General features: G+C 32.5%; 1 protein-coding gene across 1 annotated transcript; it reads left to right on the forward strand.

The window, feature by feature from the left end:
- The first annotated feature begins 19,867 nt into the window (after positions 1-19,867).
- Positions 19,868-24,082, forward strand: LOC107418126 (cysteine-rich receptor-like protein kinase 44). The gene is made up of 7 exons (XM_016026804.3): positions 19,868-20,737; positions 20,924-21,043; positions 21,345-21,484; positions 21,602-21,812; positions 21,957-22,194; positions 22,334-22,484; positions 23,568-24,082. The coding sequence occupies exons 1-7, from the start codon at positions 19,918-19,920 to the stop codon at positions 23,913-23,915; spliced, it is 2,028 nt and encodes a 675-aa protein (XP_015882290.3). The 5' UTR covers positions 19,868-19,917; the 3' UTR covers positions 23,916-24,082.
- Positions 24,083-24,338: the final 256 nt, after the last annotated feature.

Genomic DNA, 24,338 nt, shown 5'->3' on the forward strand with positions numbered 1-24,338 from the left:
CACTATTGACTTGCTACCCGGGGCCAAACTTGCTAATCTTCCTCACTACTAAATGCCACCGAAAGAAACTCAAATACTATAGTAAATGGTTAAGGACTTGCCAAAGAATAACCTTATCCAAGAAAGCTTAAGCCTTTATGCTGTACCAGCTATTATAGTCCAAATGTGCGTTGATAGCCATGCTGTTAACAAAATACTACAAAGTATCGGTTTCCCATCCCTTGATTGGAAGACATGCTAGATAAACTAAGTGGGGCTCAAGTATTCTCCAAGTTAGATCTTGGCAGTGGATACCATTAAATTAGAATACTGTCTAGTGATGAATGGAAAATTGCATTCAAAAATCCTTTGGGTCTCTATGGGTGGAGGGTCATGCCCTTCAGTTTGTGTAATGCACCAAGTACTTTCATGCGCTTGATGAATCAGATTCTATAGCCTCTCATCGGAATCTGCATGGTGGTATATTTCGATGACATCCTTATTTTCAGCCACTCAACTGAAGACAACTTTGAGCATGTGAAGCAGGTTTTTGTGATACTTGAGGAAGGCCATCTGTATCTAAATCTCAAGAAATGTTCCTTCATGAGTCCATAACTTCTTTTCCTTGGATTTATTACGGGCAAGCATGGAATCAAGGCCTATCCATCAAAGGTTACTACAATCTGAGATTGGAAAACACCCTCAACAGTCACTGATGTTCGTAGCTTCCACAGACTCGTAACTTTTTATAAGCATTTTGTTAGGAACTTCAATTCTATCGCAAGACCACTGACGAATTGCCTCAAGAAAGGAAAATTCCAATGGGGACCTACTCAATAGAAAAGCTTTGAAGCTCTGAAGAAAAAACTCACTGAAGCTCCTATGTTGGCACTTTCAGACTTCGACAAAGTCTTCGAAATAGAAACAGACACACCTTCCATGGGAATTGAAGTTATCCTTATGCAAGAACAGTGTGCTAATGAATTTTTCAATGAGAAATAGTGCCCTGCCGGTCAATTGTGGCCTGCCTATAAGTAAGAATTATATGCCATTGTGAGAGCTTTAAAGCATTAGAAGCATTACTTGGTTCAACGGGAATTTATCCTTCATTGTGACTACCAAGCTTTGCAACATTTCAACTCATAAAAACACATCAACAAGATGCACATCCGCTGGTCCCAATTCCTTCAAAAATTTCCTTATACATTCCACCATAAAGCTGGAAACCACAATTGAGTGGCGAATACTCTCAACCGTAAGATATGTCTTCTCAATAAGTTGCAACTTGAGGTTGTGGGGTTCTCTACAAGTACCCATATGATCCTGACCTTCGACACATTTGGCATAAGTGTCATTTGCATGAGTCAGCATGAGATTTTCATGTTCACAATGGATATCTCTTTAAAAGGCTGCAGCTATGTATTCCTCGAACTTCTCTTCGTTTTTAGCTTATTAAATAACTTCATGCAAGTGGTTTAGTTGCTCACACTGGATGAGACAAAACAATTTCTTTACTTGAAGAGCATTATTTTTTGCCTTACCTCAAATGGGATGTCACTAAGTTTATTAAGCATTGTGCTATTTGTCAAACTACCAAAGGCCAGCAACAAAATACAAGACTCTACACTCCCCTGCCCATCCCCAACAATATTTGGGACAATATTTCACTCGATTTTATTCTCGGTCTCCCTCTTTCACAGCTCAAAGTTGATTCCATTTTGGTTGTAGTTGATCCGTTCTCCAAGATGGCTCACTTTTTCCCTTACAAGAAAGCTGTCGATGCCTCTTATATAGCCAACATGTTCTTTTGTGAAATTGCGCAACTTAACGGCATACCAAAATCGATCAACTCCAATAGGGATGTAAAGTTCCTTAATTATTTTTGGAAAACTTTATGGCACAAGTTTGATACCGCGCTTCAGTTTAGTAGTGCTTACCACCCGCAAACAGATGGCAAACAGAGGTTGTGAATTGTACTCTTGGCTCTGTGCTACATAGCGTTGCTGATCACTCTCCCAAACCATGGGACTTATACTTGCCCCAAGCTAAGTTCGCTTATAACAACATGGTCGATCGTTCAATAGAATTTAGTCCATTTGCTATAGTCTATACCAAGCCATCCAATCACATTGTCGACCTTGCTTCAACTCCTTTCCTCCTCATAAGACAGCTAAAACTTTGGCAAACATAATTCAGGATATTCATACTCTAGTCACACATAATTTGAACACCAATAATGCTCGTTACAAGGCTGCAGTTGATCTTCATCGCTGCCCCAAGTCTTTTGAAGTTGGTGATCTTGTCATGGTCCATCTTCGACAAGATAGATTCCCTACTGGCACCTACAACAAGCTTCAAGCTAAAAAGATTGGTCCCTTTTGAATTATGAAGAAATGTGGAAATAATGCCGATCAGCTTGAGCTCCCTTCACCTTTAAAGATTTCTAACACTTTTAATGTTGCAGACCTCTTTGAGTATCATTCACCAGACTCTGTTACTTGTTCTTCTTCTTCTTCGCTTATGGTTGAGCTTTCTCATAGTGGGAAGGACTGATGCAAATGTGCTTGCAACAAATACAGCTTTAGAAAATAGTTGAATGACTTTTTTGCTATGTCAAAATGATGAGTTTTATTTTCTTTAGTTTCCTTTGCTTATGTGGCTATTTGTTGTTTTTTTTTTTCCCTTTTTTGCTAATGTGGCTATTTTAATTGGACCCTACGTGGTGGAATGGAATATCCAAGAAACTGGTATAAGACAGCTTATTTTCTTGTAAGAAAGGTAAAGTTCTTTATTTTGAAGAGAAAATAGAAAGTTGAGTTTTCTTTCTTTCATTTCTACCGAAATGGTTATGGAATTGGACCAGAGTGAGGTTTGGACAGGCTAAGGACCTGAGATCCACTCCTTGGTGATTCCATGTTTGACTTCCTATGTTAATTTCTCAATTAAATGGCATACAAACATATGAAGTTGCTGCCAGACATTCAACTTCACAAGTTGAAAGTGTGACAATTGGTGGCTTTTTTAAACTCCAAGTGAATGCAATGTTATCTATGAAGAAGACAAACTCAGTTGTGCTTATTCTATCATTCAAATCCCCTACTCAATCACTATCACTATATCCAATCAGCTGGTAATTGTTAGATGATCAAGAAAATAAACCAAAACCAAGTATACCTTTGGTACAATGAAGAATCCTCTTTGCTAACTTCAAATGGATAGTAGTAGGTGACTCTATATTATGACTCATAAGACCAACTACATAAAGGTCTTATGCATATGAGATACCTTAAGATTTGATCTAATCTCTTGAAAAGGTTGGTTTCACTTTTCTCCACCACCATGTTTTGATATCTTAACTTTACATTCTATAAATGTGCTGACTAGTTTGTAATCTCCCATATTGAATTTATTAAGTACTTCATTTGCATACCCTTCTTTAGAGATGAATATGCCTTCTTCATTTTGCTTCCCTTCTATGCCAAGATAATATGATATAGGTGTAATATCTGTCATCTCAAACTCTCTAGTCATAGTTTGAACTTTTGAAACATATTTAGGTTACTTCCCATGAAGATAAAATGATCAACATATAGACACACCATTAACATATCTCCATTTTCATTCATCTTGACATAAAAAGCATGTTCATATGGGCATTTTAGAAAAGTAATTAATTTAAAATATCTTTCAATTCTATCATACTATGCCCTTGATGCTTGTTTTAAGCCATATAAGGCCTATCTTAACTTTAACACTTTATTTTCCTCTCATTTCAACAAAATCCCATTGGTTGATCAATGTAAACCTCTTCTTCAAGATATCTAATTAAAAATATATATTTGACCTCTACTTGATAAATTTTCCATTTATTTTGTGAAGCCAAAACAATAAGCAAATCACTGACGAGAGCATAGTTGATGCCATGCCTCTTGTTGTATCCTTTTGTGGTCAACCTTGCTTTATACCTCTTGACTTCACCTTTAGCATTTCTCTTTGTTGTGTACACCCATTTTACTCCCATTATTTTATGCCCTTTAGGAACTGTTGCTAACTCCCAAGTGTCATTTTTCAAGATTACTTCAATCTCTACCTACAGAGCTACTATTCATTTTGTACTTGACATTGGTTCTTCAAACATAATGGTTCATAGCTGTTGAAAATGTGGTAATCTTGCCACTTTGTGCAAGCCAAAGTCCACCAAGGTTTGCACCATTTTTCTTTCTTCACAATAAATGTTTTGTTAAATGTCATAAAGGAATAATTATATCTATGTGTTATTCTCTTTTTGATGTCTTCTGAATGCCTAAATTTTGTTCTATTTAGCTTAGGAATTGTTTCTTGTTGGATGTTGATTTTGTTTTATAAAATGGCTATGTGCTAGAAATTGTGTTTCCAGCAACATAGGTATATTATGGGAGCTGGCATGTTCTGTGTTGCTTAAACCAGGTTATGAATTTTTGATTTATGGTAATAGACTTTTAAAGGTAAACATAGCAAAAAGAATGACTGAAAAAGGACTTTAGAAGTCCAAGATATGCAGGTTACAAGTTGGCATAACTTCTGAGATTTCTAGTAGTTATGGCCCATGGGTTTGAGATGAATTGGAGGCTTTACCCCAATTCCTTTAGGCCTGGTCTTCTTTGGATTTTATCCTTAATATTTCAACATGTCACCTGTGAAAAATCAAACAATTTGGATGAAGATATCCCAACCTTTCATTAAGTCAAATAAGCATTATCCGATTTGGTGGAGACTGTTTTTTGAAGTTCAAAATCTCATCAACGTTTGCCATATTTGTACACTCACATGTGAGCTGGTGGTTGAATGGTTATTTATCAGAATTTTAAGGAGGAAATGTGTAATTTTTTAATTTTAAAGGCTTTTATTTGCTCTCACACACACTTCACATGTGTGAGACAAGTTTTGTATCTATATAATGCAACAAATGGATGGAAAGAAATAATCAATTGAGCTATCTAGTGTGTGTGGCCCATCCTCGCATCTTCTTTTCTTCTTCATCTTCTTCTTCTTCCTTCCAAACAAAAGCCCTAACAAACCTCAATATTACCATGCCAAAAACAAACACAAAAATCACCTAAACACCAAACCAAAAATTGGATTAAAAGTTGTGCACAAAACTAACACCTTGTGTACAACATTTTTGGCCAAGTGAACCCAAAACCATACCAAACTCCAAAAATAAACAACAAAAAGACAAAAACATGTAGTTCATTCTAATTTTTTGTTACCTTATAAATTTCTATTATACTTCTCATTTGTTGTCTCCTTGGAGGTGTGCCATTGGAACCTTCACTTGAAGAGGATGATGGTGAGTTTCCATAACACTATCAAACTCTTGATGACATTATTTAGGTGCTTTTTTAAGGCTATACAAGGACTTTACTAATCTGTAAACTTTCTTTTCTTGTCAGGAGAGCAAAAAAACCCTTTGGTTGCTTCATATAGATCTGTTCATCTAAATCTTCATAAAGAAAGGCCGTCTTCACATTCATTTGATGGACTTTAAAATTATGCAAAGCGAAAATTTCAAGTACCATCCCTATGGAATTTATTCTCATCAAAGAAGAATATCTATCAAAGTAATCAAGGCACTGTCATTGTTTATAACCTTTAATTACAATATTATCCTTATACTTATCAATTGTTTGATCGACTTTCATTTTTATTTTGAAAATCCATTTATATCCTAGTAGCCTACTACCTAGAATAAGATCCTGTAATTCCTAGGTATAATTCTGCAAGATGAAATCAATTTCACCTGTAGTAAGGTTTTTAGGAGATTTCATAACTTTTTAAAACATGATGGTTCAACTTCCAACAAATAGGTCAAAAAATTTAGACCAAAAGATTTTTCTATCATTATCCACTTGCTGCATCTAAGTTTATCCTCAACCTCTTGTTTTTGTTCTTAGTCCTACCTATCTTTGTTCATAATCTTATAAGTTCATTTTGACAAACTTAATCCCTCTTCAAACTTACATGGAAATACATGTCCATAGAATGATACATTCCTTGATTTTATTAGTGTATTGCTGTGTATATAAAAGATTTTAGACTTGAACACAAGAAATCATTAAGCACTAGTATTTTACGCATAGCCAATGAAGATGTAATTAACTATTTTTTGACCTATTTTGACCTTCTTTCGTGTAGGTACCACCACTTTGACATGACGTCTCTACATTCATAGGTATTTATAGGAATACTATCTCCCTTTCCTAGCTCATATGGTGTCTTTTGTTCTATATTTTGGGCACCTTATTTAAAAGTTAATTTGCTGATAAAATGATTTTCCCTCTTATCTTTTATGGTAATCTATAGCTTATCAACATTACATTATTCTTTTCTTTCAAAGCATAATTTTTTTCTTTTAGTTAAGCTTGACAATGTGTCGTGTTGAACTGTATTTGTACCCTATTGTATTGTGTTTGTGTCAAAATTTTATGATTTGAACACAATCCATTAAGCTTTCTTACTAAGATATGTGGTCCTAAAGTCCTTCATTAACTTTTCGTATAACGCATCACCCAACTTGTTAACCCATTAAGCATAAACGTCAAATTTTGATTAGATACCAAAATGATAAATAAAACCTTTTTTTACTTTTTAAAGAAAAAAAAGATTAAATGAGCGTATTTTTTAATAAGCGAAACATCTCCGATAAAATAAAAAAAGAAAAGAAAAGAAAAGCATTCACATACTAAAATTCTACATGCATTAATAATTGTCAATTAAAAATATTATAAAACAACCACATACTAAACATTAATCGTAGGTAAGGAATGGGCATTGTTTGTTTAAAATATTCAAAAATTACATTAAAAAATATTAAATCTAGAACAGCATCTATTTTAATTTTTATAAAGTTGTATCTTTCCACCATTACTATGCAATAAAGGATGAAGCTCATAATTCCGTAAAGAAAAAAAAATATTAAAGAATATACAAAGTAATCTATAAAGAAATAACTAAATAATTATATGCGTAAATATGTATACATCTATATATATATATATATCTACCTTTCAGATATCAATGCAAACACTATTTCAGCTTTGTTCGGACTTAGATTCCTTAATATTCAAATTGAACACATCTTGTGTTAGTTCTTCAAAAGGAAAATCTTCACATCTTGAACTAGACAAATAGCAAAAATAAAAAGAAGTTGCAGTGGTGTATAATAGTAAGACATATTAAAATATATATGTATGATTATTTTACCTCCTTTTCCAAAATGCCAGTCTCGAATACAAAGCAAAGCTTACACATTTTTAAGCATTAATGAATTGTGATATTGATCCAACACTCTACCACTAATACTAAATGCATATTAAAAGGAAATTATTGAAATTGGCATGGCTAACACATCACGGGCTAAACAAGAATGTATTGGATAGCGAAATTGCTCCACTTTCAACCAACTAAGAACATCTAAATCTTACTTTCTATCTAGCCTTTCTTCATCAAAGTATTTATCAAGTTCAGTGTTTTTACTCGAAGAAGTCGGATCCTTGAAATATCAAAATCCTACGTAATACAAAATACTTTTAATGAATGCATAAAAATTCAAAATTTTTAGCTTTTTTTTTTTTTTTTTTTACATATAATAAATAAAATAAAATAAAAAATTACCTAACAAAAAAAGGTATTCACTATCCATCTGCTTAGAAGTCTTATTCACGATGGTACTTGTGTTAAGAACATGAGATAAATTCTCCATATACACCTGAAAGAGGGAAATTAATGTGCAACGACATGCTGAAACTCATAAGAATTCTTACTAAGAAACTTTGTATTAGTCGAATCAACAAAATAAAATTTTTATTAGGGTTCTAAGATAATAGCAATTGCAAGAATCAAGCTACACTCTAACCATTATCTTTTCAAACTTCAAGTTCATATAAGTTCTCATCTTCCTCAAAAGGCAATCACTTCCTTTTCTGGCTAATTTGACGTTATGTTGTATTATGAACATTTGGGGGAAAATAAAAATGCCCCAAATACTTAGAAATCCTTTCTATTTTTTCCCACTCTTCTGGAGATGAACAGTAATTGAAATTCGATTTAGACGTTCCTAAATTGATTAACGCATGACAATAGAAAATAGCACTCTCAAGCATGATATAGGTGGAGTTCTATCTAGTTAGCACATCTTGCCTCAAGCCTTACTTAGTACTTACTATCCTTACTTGTGCAACACAATCATAAAATCTATGCTTTCTACTAGAAGAACCTCTAATATGTTTAATGCATTATCTCATTTTTTTAAATTGAATCATTAATCTCCTTTAGTCGATTTTGGACTATCAAGTTTAAAATGTGAGCACAACAACAAACATGAAAGAATTGACCATTCATCAAAAGTACACCTCTAAAGTTCAAATGATTTTTTAAAATCTCAACATATCAATCATTAACAGAAGCATTGTCCAATGTGATAGAAAATATTTTCTTCTCAATTTCCCAATTGGTTAACAGTGAATTAATTTTATCAGATAGTGAAACACTATGTATTAGGAGCATATAACAAAAATTTAAAAATCCTTTTTTTGTGATTTCCGTTCTTGATTAATGAAGTGGGCTGTAAGAGTAAAATAACCATCAATTGATACAGACGTCCATAAATCTGATGTCAAACTTATCCTACCTTGAACTGAATCTAATAATTGATGACGCTTTTGTTTTTCAGTTTTAAACATCCTTGACATGCATGCCTTAACTATATTCCTACATGGCAACTTAAGGTCAACATAAATATATGAAAAGATAGCTCTTATGCCTTTATATTCAACAAAGTTAAAAGGCAAATCATGCTTGATAATTGCCTTTATGACCAAATTGTGAAAAGTTCCATAATCAAAATTTGAATATTTCATCAATACATGTCTTTAAGAATTAGATAAAAGCATTTGTTTAACATCACCATCTAATTTTTTTTTCAGAACAAATTGGAATATGATGCAACATATTTCCCATTCCATGAGAACTATCATATAAATATGTTATCCTACATTGCTTACACTTAGCACGTTTCTTTTTATCCTCACTAAGTGGTAATAACTCAAATAAATTCCAAGCAGGTGACCTCAATTTTCATTTTGCACCCTTACCTGCATGAAAGACCTTAGTCTTCTTTTTTGTATCAGTTTCCTCAATGCTCTTTATATTGTCTGTGGTAGCATCTACTTTGGTTGGAGTCTTGATAAAATCTTCATCAATATTGATTGGATCCATCTACATACGATTGAAAAACCTAATATATTATTAATTTAATATAAATTAGTGTTAGTACCTGATAGTAGTATTGAGTTTATGATAAACAATATTTGACTAATCAATACAAAAAATAATAAATGATTTCATATTTCGATTTTTATAAAAATTGGCTATGAGTTAAGAAATTTCACTCCTAGAATCATTTTTGTATCATTAGAATATGCAAATAAAAATTTGATTAAATGGCAGCTATGAAAAATTAGTTTCTATGAAAGCCAATGAATAATTAACAAAAAAGTAATCAAAATAAGCATTCAATTGGCAGCTTATTTGAATGAGGGAATGGCATTTCACCTTCTCATCCCATTTATTATATATAGTTTAGCTTTTAGATACTTTATTTATACACATATTCAAAATATTTATAATCTATAATATATACATAAAATATATATAATCTATAATATAGGACACTGTCTTTGGATTGTCTATTCTTCTTCTTCTTCTTTTTTTCCCCCCTATATTTCTAAATCCTTGTTTATCTTAGCCTACCTATTAGCCTCCAAAGTCTTCCTATGCACATTAACTTCACCCCACCACCACCCATCATAACATGCATGTGAGCTCTATTTTTCAAAGCCCGAGATTCCCCACCGCCCCTATCTTAATTAATCTCTACTTTCATTGTATTATTTGCGAGGCATGGAAAATTATTGCTTTTAGCCTTAGGGACCATTCTTTCTATTCCAATCCAATATTGGAAAGTGGAAAAAAATTAATTTTATTGTTGAAATCGTATGTTTATGTGTGTATATATTAACTTATATTATAATTTGGAACAATAAATGCTATAAACTTATAAAAATATAAATTTTGATTGTGTGCCATGCTGTTCTTATACATAAATAAAGAAACTCTTAGAAAGCTCATGAATAGTAATCTTATCTCTATAACGAACAAATTTGGTACAAAGGCATTGAAAAAAAATAAAAAAACAGCATGTAGAATCTTACTTTGTTACATTTAATCAACTATTTTTTCAGATCTATCAACTTCCAAGTTCCAATGATGCTAAAATAACTTTCCAAATCGAATGAATCTTGTTGAGTAAAAGAAAATAGAGATGGAGAATTCTTTGATTATGAAATTGAGAGATGAGAGTAAAATAATGTTGCAATTTAGAGCAAATGCTAAAGAGGTAGCAAACATTTTACTATCTTAGTTTTAGGACAAATTTATTATATCATATAAAATTATAAAAATATCCTATATAAATGGGTTTGATGGGTTTATTGGGTCCCACCCATTAGCACCCGTTTTCTTAACAGGTCCTATTGAATGATAATAATAAGGATCCAATCCAATATCGTGGACTCAAACCCGTAAATTATCATGCAGGTTTGTGTTGTGTTAATGGGTCTTATAGCATTTTGCCAAGCCTACTTTCAGTTACATCATTTGATTGTGGTGAATAAGGTAATAAAGTGGCATCACTTCACATCTAATTCCATGTTCTACATAGAATTAACCAATTGGTGTTGCATATTAACCACAGTGGTCACTTTTGATCGATTTAGTTTTCTTGATGAGTTGATTCTCAACTTCAATTTTGTGAAGAACAAATTTCTTTATAACTTTATCCTCTCTCTCTAGCAAATACACATAGAAGTATTTCATGCTATCATTTACAAAAGTAATAAAATAGTTCATGCCAACCCTCATTGATGCGAACTTTAAATCGCACATATCACTATGGATCATATTAAAAGGTTCGATATTCATTTCAATTGTTTGGAACGATAACCTCATTATTTTCGCTTTAACGTAAGTCTCCTACTCAAGTTTTGAATCAATTTAGAATGTAGGAATATGATTTAAGTTAATAAATCTCCTTAGATAATTATAATTAACATGTCCCAGTTTACCATGCCTTAAGTTGGAAGACTCAAGCAAATAAGTAAGAGAAGAATTTACTTTATTCATAGTTTTATGCCTTACAGTTATAACATTTAATTAAAATAGCCCATTGGATACATATCACTTTTCCCATACACATCCCTAACTTTGATAATACAACTTTGTTAGATTCAAACACCATGTAGAATCCACGTTTATTTAACAGTGAACTAGGCACAAGGTTTTTGCGGATCTTTGGCACGTACAAATGATTGTTCAAAGTCAAGATTGTCGCAGAGGTCATCTTCAGGATTACCTTCCGTTAATCTTAGATCTTAGATGTAGTAGAATTTCTCATAAATACCTTCTCCCCTTTCTTAATTTCTTGGAAGGAAGTGAACAAATCTCTATCTAAGCACACATGGTAGGTCACACTATTATCGATCAATCATTCTCTTGGGTTTGACACAAACAGAGTCACTTTAGAGACAACAACTAATAGGTTCAAATCATATAGCTCTCATGTGATTTCTTCCATCATGTTTGTCTCCTTATTCTTCTTCTTCTTTGATAGTCTACAATGTAATGCTTTGCGACCCATCTTGTCATAATCGAAGCACTTCCCTTAGAATTTATGCTACTTCGATATCTTTTTTTCCCCCTAAGTTGGACGCCTTGATAGTTATCTTCTTTGACTTGGAGCCTTGAGCATGCTTCACAATATTCACCTTAACACTAGCCTGAGATGAAGTTCTCCTATCTAATCCTTTTTTGTGTTTTACATTTCAATGTCTAACTATCATAACTTTAACATTCATCTTATTTCGCTTGTTCTTAAAGTAGTTTTTGAAGTCATTCAATCTAAAGGGTAGCTCCTCAATGATAGCAATTACTCGGAAGACTTAGCTCAAGACCATTCCTTTGGCATAAATCTCATGCAAGATCACTTGGAACTCGTATACTTAACTGACAAAGGCCTTCAAGTCTACCATTTGATCATTTATGAAATGATCCATAATGAATTTCTTAGTACCAGTATCCCCAGGCTTACACTTTTTAGGACTCCCGTAGTTCCGTAACTGTCCTCATCACAATGTATACATTATACAACAGATCAACTAAATTGTTCAACACATAATTTCGACATAGATTATCATACCTTTTCCATTAATCAAATGCTCTAGGAGATTCTCTGTCATCATCATTTATTATTGGAGCATCATCAGTCAAGAACCGCACGATGTTTAAGATAGTTAGGTAGAGCATCATCCTTTATTACCACCTCTTGAAATTTAGCCTATTGAATTTCTTTCGCTCCTCAGCAAGAATCGTCACAATAGGAGTAGGCACTTGTGCCACAGTTTTAGGAGTTGATACTTGTGCCTTAGGAAAATTGTTGTCTCTTTAGAAGAAACACTTACATAAATTATTATTTTTGGTATTTATTACAAATTTTGCTAAATACTAAAAATTATAGCAAATTAATACTTAGGAGAAAGGAAAGGAAAACAAGAAAAAACTCTAAAAAAACATTAAAAATAATTTTGTTTTTTTGCTTGACATTATCATGCTTACATCAATTAGTGACTTTGTGGCTAACGATAGCATCAAGCCACCAGCAACTAGGACCAAAAACTCAATGCAGCCCAGCTCAGGCAAAAGCAGCCCAATAGAGTCGAGTTGAACTCAACCTAAGCCTAACCCAGGCCTAATTCACCCTCTTGTAAACTCTAGCCAGATCGTGGGTTGACCTGATTACTTGATATGCGAGTCACAAACCTGTTGAAAGATTTGGTGGTTTTTGACTATTGTGGCCATCATTTTCTCGTAGACTGGTTCCATTTTCTTCATATCATCATGAGAAATCAAAATTTGTGGTCAACTTAGCCAAAAAAATGTCAACCAAGACAAAGTTCCAAAAACTGAATACTTACTAGGCCAAATTGAACCCCAATTATATTTCATTTATCTCATATAATATAATACAGTCAAATCCAAAATTTGATTTTTCCAAAAAACAAAACTTTAAAGTTTTAGAAAAGTTACCGAGTTTTCTTATACATATGTATTAGAAAATTGGTCATGGTTTAAGTACAAATATTTAATATTCTAATGATCAATTGAAAGTCCATTAAATTTGAGATACAAAAAACTACAAATATATATACATATATAACCTTGCAAAAACTGTTTAGCACATATAGAGTATGGAAAGTTATAAACATAGATTCCAGTAAGCAAAATTTCTACTAGTTATTTGATAAAAAAGACCAAAACTGGAACAAATAAAACATACATAGGTAAATAAACTTCAACTAAAAATTAGTGCAAAAAATATAACAAGCAAGCAACAAAAACATATATGCTTCCACAACATAAAAATTGATAAGGCAACAGATAAATAATAATATATACATATACAGCTCTGCTATGGTATATACAACTATGCACCATAAAATATATATATATATATACACATATATGCCTAAAGAAAGTTAACGTATAGCAAGTTAAAAACATAATATTCCAGTAATGTTTATCAGTTGAAAATTAAACCACAAGCACAGATGCATCCAAAAAGCAAACCAAGCAAAACAAAGACTGAAAAAATATAAATATCACCCAAAGCACATCAAAATATATAAAATCTAGAACAAAACCTTGGGTACATAATAATAAACTAAATTAATGGTTTTTGGAAAATTTTAATAGAAGGAGGAAAAACAGCAATAATTTCATCGATTCATTAGTTTTGTGGATGATTTTGTCTTAAGCTTGTAACAAAAATTACAACATAAAGGTATAAAATAAAAGTAGGATGAACAGGTAAAAATTATTTTTAATAAAAATAAAAATGGGATGAGTAGGTAACAATTATTTTTAAGTTCTTTATTTCTAATATATAAAACGAGACAAAAACTATTAATTAAATAAAATTACAACCATACAATATAAGGAACCTGGTAAATCTCAAAAGATCGAACCACAGAGTCCTTAGGACAAATTTGCCCTTTCTAGTGCAAATGCTTTTGCAGCATTTGTCTACCAAGGTAAACGAATCTTCTAAAATTATGAAACTATACATCCTCAAAATACTCTACTTTGAACTTGAGTACCTTCTCTTTATCACATTGAAGACTCTAAGGCCAAGAGTATAAGTTTTTCTTTTAATTTTTTCTTTGCTTTTTAGGATGGATATAACACTAAATAAAAGCCATCTATATATAGCCCAAAAGAGTTATATAAGTTAAAAAAATTTTAAAACAAATTAAAATTTTTTTTAATACAATTAAATACAAGAAAGTCAAATAAAACTATTTGTTTACAAAATCATTCAAAACCATATAACTCTATATAACTCTTGTAACTCCTAAATCAAAAACAAAATTAAAACATTTGTTGATACAAGAAATTTTCCAACATAAAAGAGGTAAGACTCGCCAATGATTTCAAACATTGGCTGTGGAAGATAAGACTCCCCATGATCACAACTTGCAACTAGATAAAAGAGGTCAAGGTGTCCTGGTGGTATCCTTTGGCCAAATTCCAACAGAATAACGATAGAAATGAAGGAGAAGAGTTAGGTTGAAGATTCACACTTGCACCTTTCATATGTCCCATTGGGTTTTTGGATCCATGTCGTGTGGCATGTGAGCTTGTGGATGATCGCCAGTTAGACCTTCCATTAGCTTCTTAGAGATTCTTTACCAGGTGGACTAGCTTTTAGCATATATTTTTCTTCTAACTGAAGGCCATGGCAATCTTTGCTTATCTCAGCTTTGCGCCTTGGCACCCAAGTCCATGTCGCTTTTATTCACATTATTTTCTCCTTGCTCCTCAAGTTGAGTGCCTATCACTTGCTTGGTGATGTGGCTTTTATAAAAAATTCGTTGACTTATTATGCTTTTCTAGCTTACCTTCAGGTCATGTACACTTCATGTTATGATTTAGCTTGGAAAATTTACCTGGTCTAGCTTTGACTATGACATAATAGGTCATCACGCGACTCATTGATCATTTTCGAATTAATCTCTTCAACTTGACCTATTCCATGAAATTAGATTGGGTTTAATGGGGTCTGGTTAAACGAGGTGGAGAAAATTCACCTATAAAAATATCAATAGGAATAATTAATTCTTTTCCCTTTTTCAATTCTTATGAATAGGTATTTAAATTTCATCAGGAATAATGACAAGACCCGCCCCGGGAACCCTCATAGGATTTCTCGGGTAATTCCACCGAGTGAAATCCCACTGGACAATCCCTAAAAGATATGCAATGGAACCTCACTTAAAACGTAGACAACCGAACACATGCATTATCAATAATACCTCAATATATATATATATATATATAAAACCACAACAGCATAAAAGTTCACAACTATGGTCCATAACCAGTCTATCGTACTACAGGCCATAACTACATATGTATATAATATAGTCTCTACTGAGTCTTATATCAGAGCATTCTAAAAGTATTTGCAAACTTTAGATGTACCAATAAATAATAAATAACTCCAGAAAGATAAAGATAAATAAAGAAATATTGATACTGCTACTGCTGTGGAAAGAACGAAGTGACAAGTGGTGGACAAGGCAGACTGCCACTAACTGCCTGGACCTAGGGGAACAAATTTAAAAAATAAAAAAAAAGTGAGATAAAGAAATCTCCATGAGTGGCATTGTATAATAGAAAAATAATAATTTATTTTCGTAAAACTTTCTCTCAAGATCTCTCATTCCACTTGATTGAAAAGTTTTCCATTTAAAAATCATTTCATAAAACCCAAACTGATACCCAAATTCAATATCATAAAGCCGATGCTAAAAAATGTATAAAGTGAATGATCATTATAATATTATAAAATATTTTAATCAATGTATAAATATTGGGGATAAAATATTATAAACTCAATTTTACAAAATAATTATGAAAGTGTAGTAATAACCATAATATATAGAAAATCAACAATATACTCAGAATATATACGATGTACCACGATATACCAAACTATAAATCGTGGGATACACCCACCTCATGACCTTTAATGTATGAAAGGTATCATGGCAATATACCAAACTATAAACCATAGGATACACCCACCTCATGACCTTTAATGTATGAAAGGTATCATGGCAATAATAAACCGTCAGGATGAACCCAACCTCATGGTCCGTGGCAATAATAAACCGTCGGGATGAATCCAATCTCACGGTACCATGGCAAACCTATGCGTTAGAATACAATATTGATCCGAAACCCTGGTACTATATGGTACGACAATTAAAAATAAGGAATAAATTATCCGTAAAACAATTTTATGAGATCATACTTTTCCAAACAATACTGTATAATAATTCATGATTTAATATTCAAACTCAACCACTTATTTAAATATTTCAAAATTTTTAAATCAGCATTTCATGCTAAAACTAGAAATATCACAGTGAAATATATATCATCACAACTAATTTTAAGAACATAAAATTGTAAAATAGTTGAACATGCTTAAAATCATATAATTTTCAATTTGCTTTTTCAAATCAATTATTTTCCAAAATGATTTAAAATCTCAATTCAAATACCATGATATTTAAATACCACAAGTCCATTTATGAACTCATTAGAATTGAAAATCATTTAAAATATTATCAAAAATCACATAAAATGATAACGCACATATGTACATATGTAAAAGTAGATATTTATATATGCATAAAATGAACATTTCAATCAATGGAATATATGTAAAATATTCAAACCACATATATATTTTACTATAAACCCAAAATATTTTAAAATGATATACCTATTCACTGTACTACAGATGCTAACTCCAGTTACCCTGCAAGATTGTCTCCAGACTCAACACGAGTATCTGTAATATAATAAAAATATTTCTCAAGCTCCAATAACTAAACCAAAGACATTGGTGTGTAATAAAATGTCTTAGAATGATTTATACCATTACCAAATTTATATAAATTGGACACTGAATGGTCTAATTATACTGTGTACCCTTAGGATTTGGTACCCAAAATTGGGGCTTTTCACCCGAAGGCCAATCTTTCAAAACTGAACCTTCCAATGGATTATATTAATATCCAATTTCACTAATCTAAACCCCATTTTTGTCCAATTTGACTAATTTTGTCTAAACACTGTCCTAATTTTCTCAGCATTAAACTAATTGATCAAAAAATGGAAAATTTATCAAAAGACATCCAAAATTCAAAAATTTTATGTCAACGGAAAGCCCAAGAGATAAGAAACACAATGGTGTGCTCATCTTTATCCAAAAGTATCTCGGTGGCCAGAAAACTTGATGGAAATCTTTGGTCGAAATCCCCGTTGATGTCTTTCTCAAACGGTGAAGACTTTGGGCAAAAGAAGTACGAAAACGAGTTCATAGGGTCCAAAAATGGGGGGAGGGGTGTATGGCTTGGCCTACGATGGCCCGAAAACATGAAAATTCGATGACCCACCTCGTCGACAGCAGTCGAATTCGCCTGCCCGATTTGGGCATGTTAGCTGACCATTGACCATGAAATTTTATGACCGAGCTCGTCGTCATGTGGGCTTAGGTATGGTGTGTGCATCAAGTTGGTAGCCGGAGTTGGGCACAACGGCGATGACCTGATTGGACGTTAAACTGGTTTGTGGCGACCCTGTTCGGACCCATGGGTCTGGAGAGAAATTTCTTGGGTTTGGGGGATAAAACGGGTATTCTAGATTTGTTTTATAGTGGACACGCTTATCAAGGTTTATATAGAGCCTTGGGTCACTAACAGATAAAATTTTGGGATTGGTTTGGACACTAATATAAAACTGATGTTTAAAACTTTTCAAAACCATAACTTTTTATCCGTAATTCAGAATTTGTCATGCCGCCAGTCTGTGAACTCGTATTGATGAGCTCTACACAATGATATATCAATCAAACCAAAATATTAACCATAGAAAAAGTCAACCTTGGATCCACATACTATCCACTTGGTCAAACCTAATTAAACTTGCACAATAGGAATATTTTGGTGCGGGTTGTTACAAATAATCATTTTGTATCTTTTTTTTTTTTTTTTTTTTTTTTGGTTCTCCTTATATTTTTTAAAGAAATCTCTGTTAGATTTTTCTTTTTGGGCCAACAAGCTTTTAAGCCTTTTTTTTTTTTTTTTTTGAACTAAGGAAATCCGTTGTAGCTATTTAAATGATGTCCAAGCATCACAGGAAACAAAAAACAAAAAAAGAAAAAAAGGCCCTAAGCTGTAGAAAAATAATTATTGTTAAAGATTAGATTATATAATTATAAAGAGTTCAAAAGATATAATTAATTATTTAATTAATACGAGTATGTTTCGTAATGCTAATTAAGATATTCCGCGACTCCATCCATGATCCACTTGAAGGGTGACGTGGCTGCTTTTCAATTAAAATTATCAAATTATGCTGTCTTATACATCATTATCTTATATACTTGCATAGTTTAGTAGAGTGAATGTGCATTATGAAACTCTTTAAAATCAAGAGTCACCGATACCAACCAAACTTATTCGTAATTAAAACCATAAACCTTTATTGATTATCAAGCCACGTTCGGTTGTTTTACCCTCCACGTTAAACCCCGATCATAAAAAATTGAAAAATTAATATTTGCAGTATTATTATTATTATCTTGTTAATACTTAATAGACATGTATGGGAACCATATTTGTCAAACATATAATAACAGTGGTATGCATCATATAATAATAGTGGTATGCATCGTATTGTACCTTTTCCCATAGTTATTTTTATTATTTTCTGATTCAAAGAGTCAGTCCCTTCTCAATCAACCTTTCTAATTTATTAATTATTAGTAGGGAAGGAAAATTCTAATTTATTAATCAATCCGTTGATTGCTAACTTTTCATATACAATTAAATGTACGGCTACGACAGTTCAGTGAATTTTATTTCATCGATATTTTTCGTATTCAAGATGAAATAGTAAATCCATTGGTCTAGAAGTTTTCTTCAGGTTTTGAAAGCAACGAACAAAAAGCTAGAGATTGATTAGCAAACTAAGAAATTCCATTTTAGTTAAGTTTTCTATCATATTTAATTTTTACCCGATAAAAAGTTTGTCTACCATACTCCACATCTTTTAATCTAGCAAATGATATTTATTTATTTATTTTGCCGATGTTAATGCAGGAAACTTGTATAACGTATTTCACACTGTTTCATACACCAAAGAGAATTGTGATTTACTTGGATCGTGTAATGAGGAACAGGAACGAAATATGAAAATTAACAAACTTCGCTAATCTTCTTTTTAGAGTTGAAGATCCGATTGAATTCCAAATGTTTGGAAGAGGAAGTACTAGTTTTCCCACTAGATTGTCTCCGTATAAACCGGGGTGCTCATTCTTATTTTATTACTGTTTCAAATGTGCTCTTTCTTGTCACCGAATACTAACCCACCTACATTATTTTCTAAGACACTATTTTAGTCTGGGGTAGACTTTTAGAACCACCAGCTACAAAATTTCCACATATTTCCACATTGACCATCTTTATAATCATATAAATTTCATGCATCAACGCTTAGGATAAAAGCTATTTCCACAACCACCAATAAAATAAAAAATAAGTTGATTGGTTCAACGAAATAAGATTAAGATTTTCCCGAGGTGATATCGAGGAAATGTCCTATACGCTATTGAAATAAATAATAACAATCAACAGCACAAAAAACCTAAAGCATGACCACAACAAAATTTATAATTTTCTTATCACACAGAGACAACATAGGCCAACACAAATGGCAATGGTTTCTTCAAGAGTGACGTTTCTCTTCCTCTATCTCGTCTTCATGCTCTTGATCGCCCAAGCCACTGCTCAGCCAACCTTCGTATACAATAATTGTGACAACAAGAAAGGCAACTACACCAACAATAGTACCTACCAACAAAACATCAACAGCCTCCTCTCCTTGCTCTTCTCTAACACTGATAACGACTATGGCTTTTATAATTCCTCCTATGGCCAAAACCCCGACCAAGTTTACGCGATCGGACTCTGCAGAGGAGATATTAAGCCGGATGCTTGCCGCAGTTGCCTCAATTACTCCAGAAATTCCATCACACAGCGATGTCCTAATCAGAAGGAAGCAATTGAATGGTACGATGAGTGTATGCTACGGTACTCATACCGCTCCATATTTGGAATTATGGAAACCGGTCCTGGTATCTCTCTGCTGAACAATCAAAATATCTCGTCCAACGTGGAGGCTTTCAATGACGAGCTTATGAACCTGTTTGATAAACTAAGAAGTCAAGCAGCTGGTGGGAATTCCCTTCGCAAATATGCAGCAGGAAATGTGTCATTTTCCCGAAACTTCCAGACGATATATGCACTTGTGCAGTGCACACCGGATTTATCGAAGCTAGAATGTGAAAATTGCTTAGGTGATGCTTTTAGTAGAATTTCACAATGTTGTATTGGAAGGAGAGGTGGGCAAGTACTTTACCCCAGCTGTAAAATTCGGTATGAGCTCGGCCAATTCTATGAATCTACACCACCACCACCACCACCACCACCTTCTCCTCCTCCAAATTCAACCACTACTACCACTTCAAAAGGTATGCATTCTCTATTGATGCTTGCAGATATCAAACAACTTGACAAGTGGGATTCGTCTTAACTTTGATTAAATTCCTTTTTTCATATATTTATGACTAAGAAGTTTTAAATTTTTGAATTTATTTTATTTTTATATTTCTTAACCAGAACCCGAAGTTTACCGGAACAGAGCTTTGTTTTTGCAGGAAAGTCGAACACATCTCTACTTATCGTCCTTACGGTTGTGCCAACTGTTGTTTTCGTGCTGCTAATCATCTCTGTCTGCGCCTACTTAAGATTGAAAAAGGCAAAGGAAAGAGTTGACAGTGAGTGCAGATTCCTCTGTTTTTGCTTCTAATTTAAACATCTGCCTTTGTTACCCTCCGTTAGTCAAACGATTTTTTTTTTTTTTTTCCTCTTAACTAATTTATAGATAAAATTTTAGTATAGAAAGGACATAACTTAATTTTCTAATAACAAATCTTATCTTTTAAGTTATTCTACATTAAAAGTCACAAGCTCTTATAAATCTGATTTAGTTGATTGTGTTGACTTCTCCTTTATAGAGAGAGCAAGTATTGGACAACTTCTAAATAAAGTAACTTATATTTCATCCTTGTTGATCAGATGGTCCTTCGTGTGAAGATGTGGAAGAAATTGCAAGTCAAGAATCCTTGCAATTTGACTTTAGTACCATTAAGGTTGCCACAGATAACTTTTCTGAGGCAAGCAAGCTTGGACAGGGCGGATTTGGTCCCGTTTATAGGGTATGGATTTGAGTATGAGCTATATTGAAAGAAATATTGTTTCTTTATAAAATTCTAATTGGCTTAATGTTGTTGCTGGTGACATTTGATTTATTTATTTAATTTATACATTTTCAGGGTAGGCTTTCCAATGGGCAAGACATAGCGGTGAAAAGGTTGTCCAGAGACTCTGGCCAAGGAGATAAAGAATTTAAAAATGAGGTTTTGTTAGTCGCAAAGCTTCAACATCGGAATCTGGTTAGGCTTCTTGGGTTTTGCTTGCATAGAAGTGAAAGGCTTCTAGTCTATGAGTTTGTCCCAAACGCAAGTCTTGATCAATTCATATTTGGTACTCCTACATTTCTGATTTTGTTTCGATATTTAATATTTAAAATATATTTCATTTGTCAAGCATTCTAGGTAATTGAAAGAGTAATGTTTATAACCTATAGCATATTTTGCTTTAACAAAAGTTACTCCTAAAAATATGTAGATCCAGTCAAGCGTGCAAATTTGGATTGGGATAGGCGTTACAAAATTGTCAGAGGCATTGCTCGAGGAATTCTTTACCTTCACGAAGATTCTCGTCTCAGAATTATTCATCGTGATCTCAAAGCTAGTAATATATTGCTAGATGAAGAATTAAATCCCAAAATTTCAGATTTTGGCATGGCAAGGTTGTTTATAGTTAACCAAACTCAAGGTAGCACCAGTCGAATTGTGGGAACATAGTAAGTTTATTCATATTTCAGCTTAACCTTTTAAATTGAGATCCATCACGTTTCTGCTATATAAGTATGGTAAACGCAAACCAAAAACAACTTTCATTCCATGTTAATGTGATTTAACCAGCTAACTCTATTTTAACAGTGGTTACATGGCTCCGGAGTATGCAATGCATGGGCAATTTTCAGTTAAATCCGATGTCTTTAGCTTTGGAGTACTACTTTTAGAGATTGTGAGCGGACAGAAGAACAATTGTTTTCATCATGGGCAGAACACAGAGGACCTCCTCAGCTATGTAAGTACAATTACTTTTGCCTTCATTTTCTTGTTAACAAAAGTGCTTGTAATAAGTTTAGGTATTGTTTGGTTACATAGTTAGCTTTTAATTTCTTTTTTTTTTTTTTTTTTTGGCTTAATTGTGTGTAATTTGCTTATGTCAGATATTAGCTAATAGTAGTTATAGTTTATTAAACAACTTAGACAATTATAAACTTAAAAGAAAGACCAAAAAAAAAAAAAAAAAAAAACAAAAAAGGAAACAAAAATCCAAAAATACAATTTGAAGCTGTATGGTATTTGATATATATATATATATATTTTTTTTTCTCACTTTAAATTAATAGTTAATTTAAATATCTAACAAATCCTACCTACGGCTAATACACACTTGACAAAAGCAAATTATTTATTATTAGGTGGAGAAAAATAAGAAACAAAAACTAGACACACAACTACATATACTAAACAACACCTTTACTTTTTAAGTTTTTTCTTACAAACATTTACCTTAGTTGTTTATAATTGACACTTCATTCAAATGACAGTTACGTTGCCTCACATTATTATGAGCTTTAAAATAATTTTATCAAATCATATATAATTATTACTTTATGGTGAATTACTATTTTTTTATTTTTATTTATTATTATTTTTTTTAAGTTTGAGCGATTAGTATATGCATCATCATTACATTTATATTAGACTTGATTCTTTCCTTACAGGCAGACTAAGCCTCTTTTGATTTCACTTTGGATTTTTGATTTTGGATGGAATTGTCTAGTTTGAACCAAAAATTTTATAAGAACTTTGGCTTTTAAAGCATGCTTGAATTACCAAAACTAGGAGAAATAGTAATTCAACATATACTTTCCACAAACTTAATCTACTGAAATGTGGTTATTATTATATTTATATTAGTATATTTAAGACTTTGAGTTAAAAATAATCAATGTTAACCTTTTTTTAATTTTTTTTGGTACTAATGTAGTAATAAATGTTACTTTTTATTTTTATTTTTACATATTAGAGTAACGGGGATTCAAATAAGAATCATATAGAAAATTACCACATTAATATTACTTGTAATTAAATGACGCAGGCATGGAAAAATTGGAATGAGGGCACAATTTCAAACATCGTAGATCCCTCCATGAGAGTTGGTTCAGGAAGTGACATAATGAGATGTATCCACATAGCATTGTTGTGCGTCCAAGAAAATGCAGCCAATAGACCAACCATGAATTCAGTAGTAGTGATGCTTAATAGCAACTCTCTCACTCTCCCAATACCTTCTCATCCGGCGTCTTTTATGCCACCCAGCTTTGGATCGCACATGTTCTTGGATTTCGAGTACAGCTCAGGAGTGACAGAATCAGATAAATCGAAAAGCATACCAGAGCAAGCTTCTGCCAATGCTACTTCAATGACCGCGCCGTACCCTCGGTAGTCATGTGCGTGAGCGAGGATTTACAATACAAACAATTTCAAATAAAAGCCAATTAATGCTAGTATGGTTGCTTCAATTTGATCATTATTCTTATATTATTATTACTTGTTGCAAACATCCAACTTAACAGTTATGGTATTAATCTAAACTTTAGAAGAAGAAACCAGTGCCGTAGCCATATATCGGCCTCGAGCCATCGTCAAAGTTTTTTAAGGCTGCGTTTAGTATACAGAATAATTATTTTTGAAAAGATAGAAATAGCTATTAACAGGAATAGAAAATAAGAAAAAGAATAATAATTCTTATTTATATGTTTGATAAAAATATTGATTTAAAATCAAAATTTAGCCTTTATAAATATTTTTTTCCAAAAATGTTCAAATTTAGTAAAAATTAATTAAAAGTTAAAATTTATATTTATTT

This window comes from Ziziphus jujuba, chromosome 1 (genome assembly GCF_031755915.1).
Source record: "Ziziphus jujuba cultivar Dongzao chromosome 1, ASM3175591v1".
Lineage (NCBI taxonomy): Eukaryota > Viridiplantae > Streptophyta > Magnoliopsida > Rosales > Rhamnaceae > Ziziphus > Ziziphus jujuba.

What these genes read in the sequence shown, in the direction of transcription:
- LOC107418126 (XM_016026804.3), top strand. Translation starts at nt 19,918, where the DNA reads ATGGCAATGGTTTCTTCAAGAGTGACGTTTCTCTTCCTCTATCTCGTC. An exon ending in GATTTGGTCCCGTTTATAGG is followed by an intron (nt 21,485 to 21,601) that starts GTATGGATTTGA and finishes ATACATTTTCAG; the next exon opens with GGTAGGCTTTCCAATGGGCA. An exon ending in TCTTGATCAATTCATATTTG is followed by an intron (nt 21,813 to 21,956) that starts GTACTCCTACAT and finishes AAAAATATGTAG; the next exon opens with ATCCAGTCAAGCGTGCAAAT.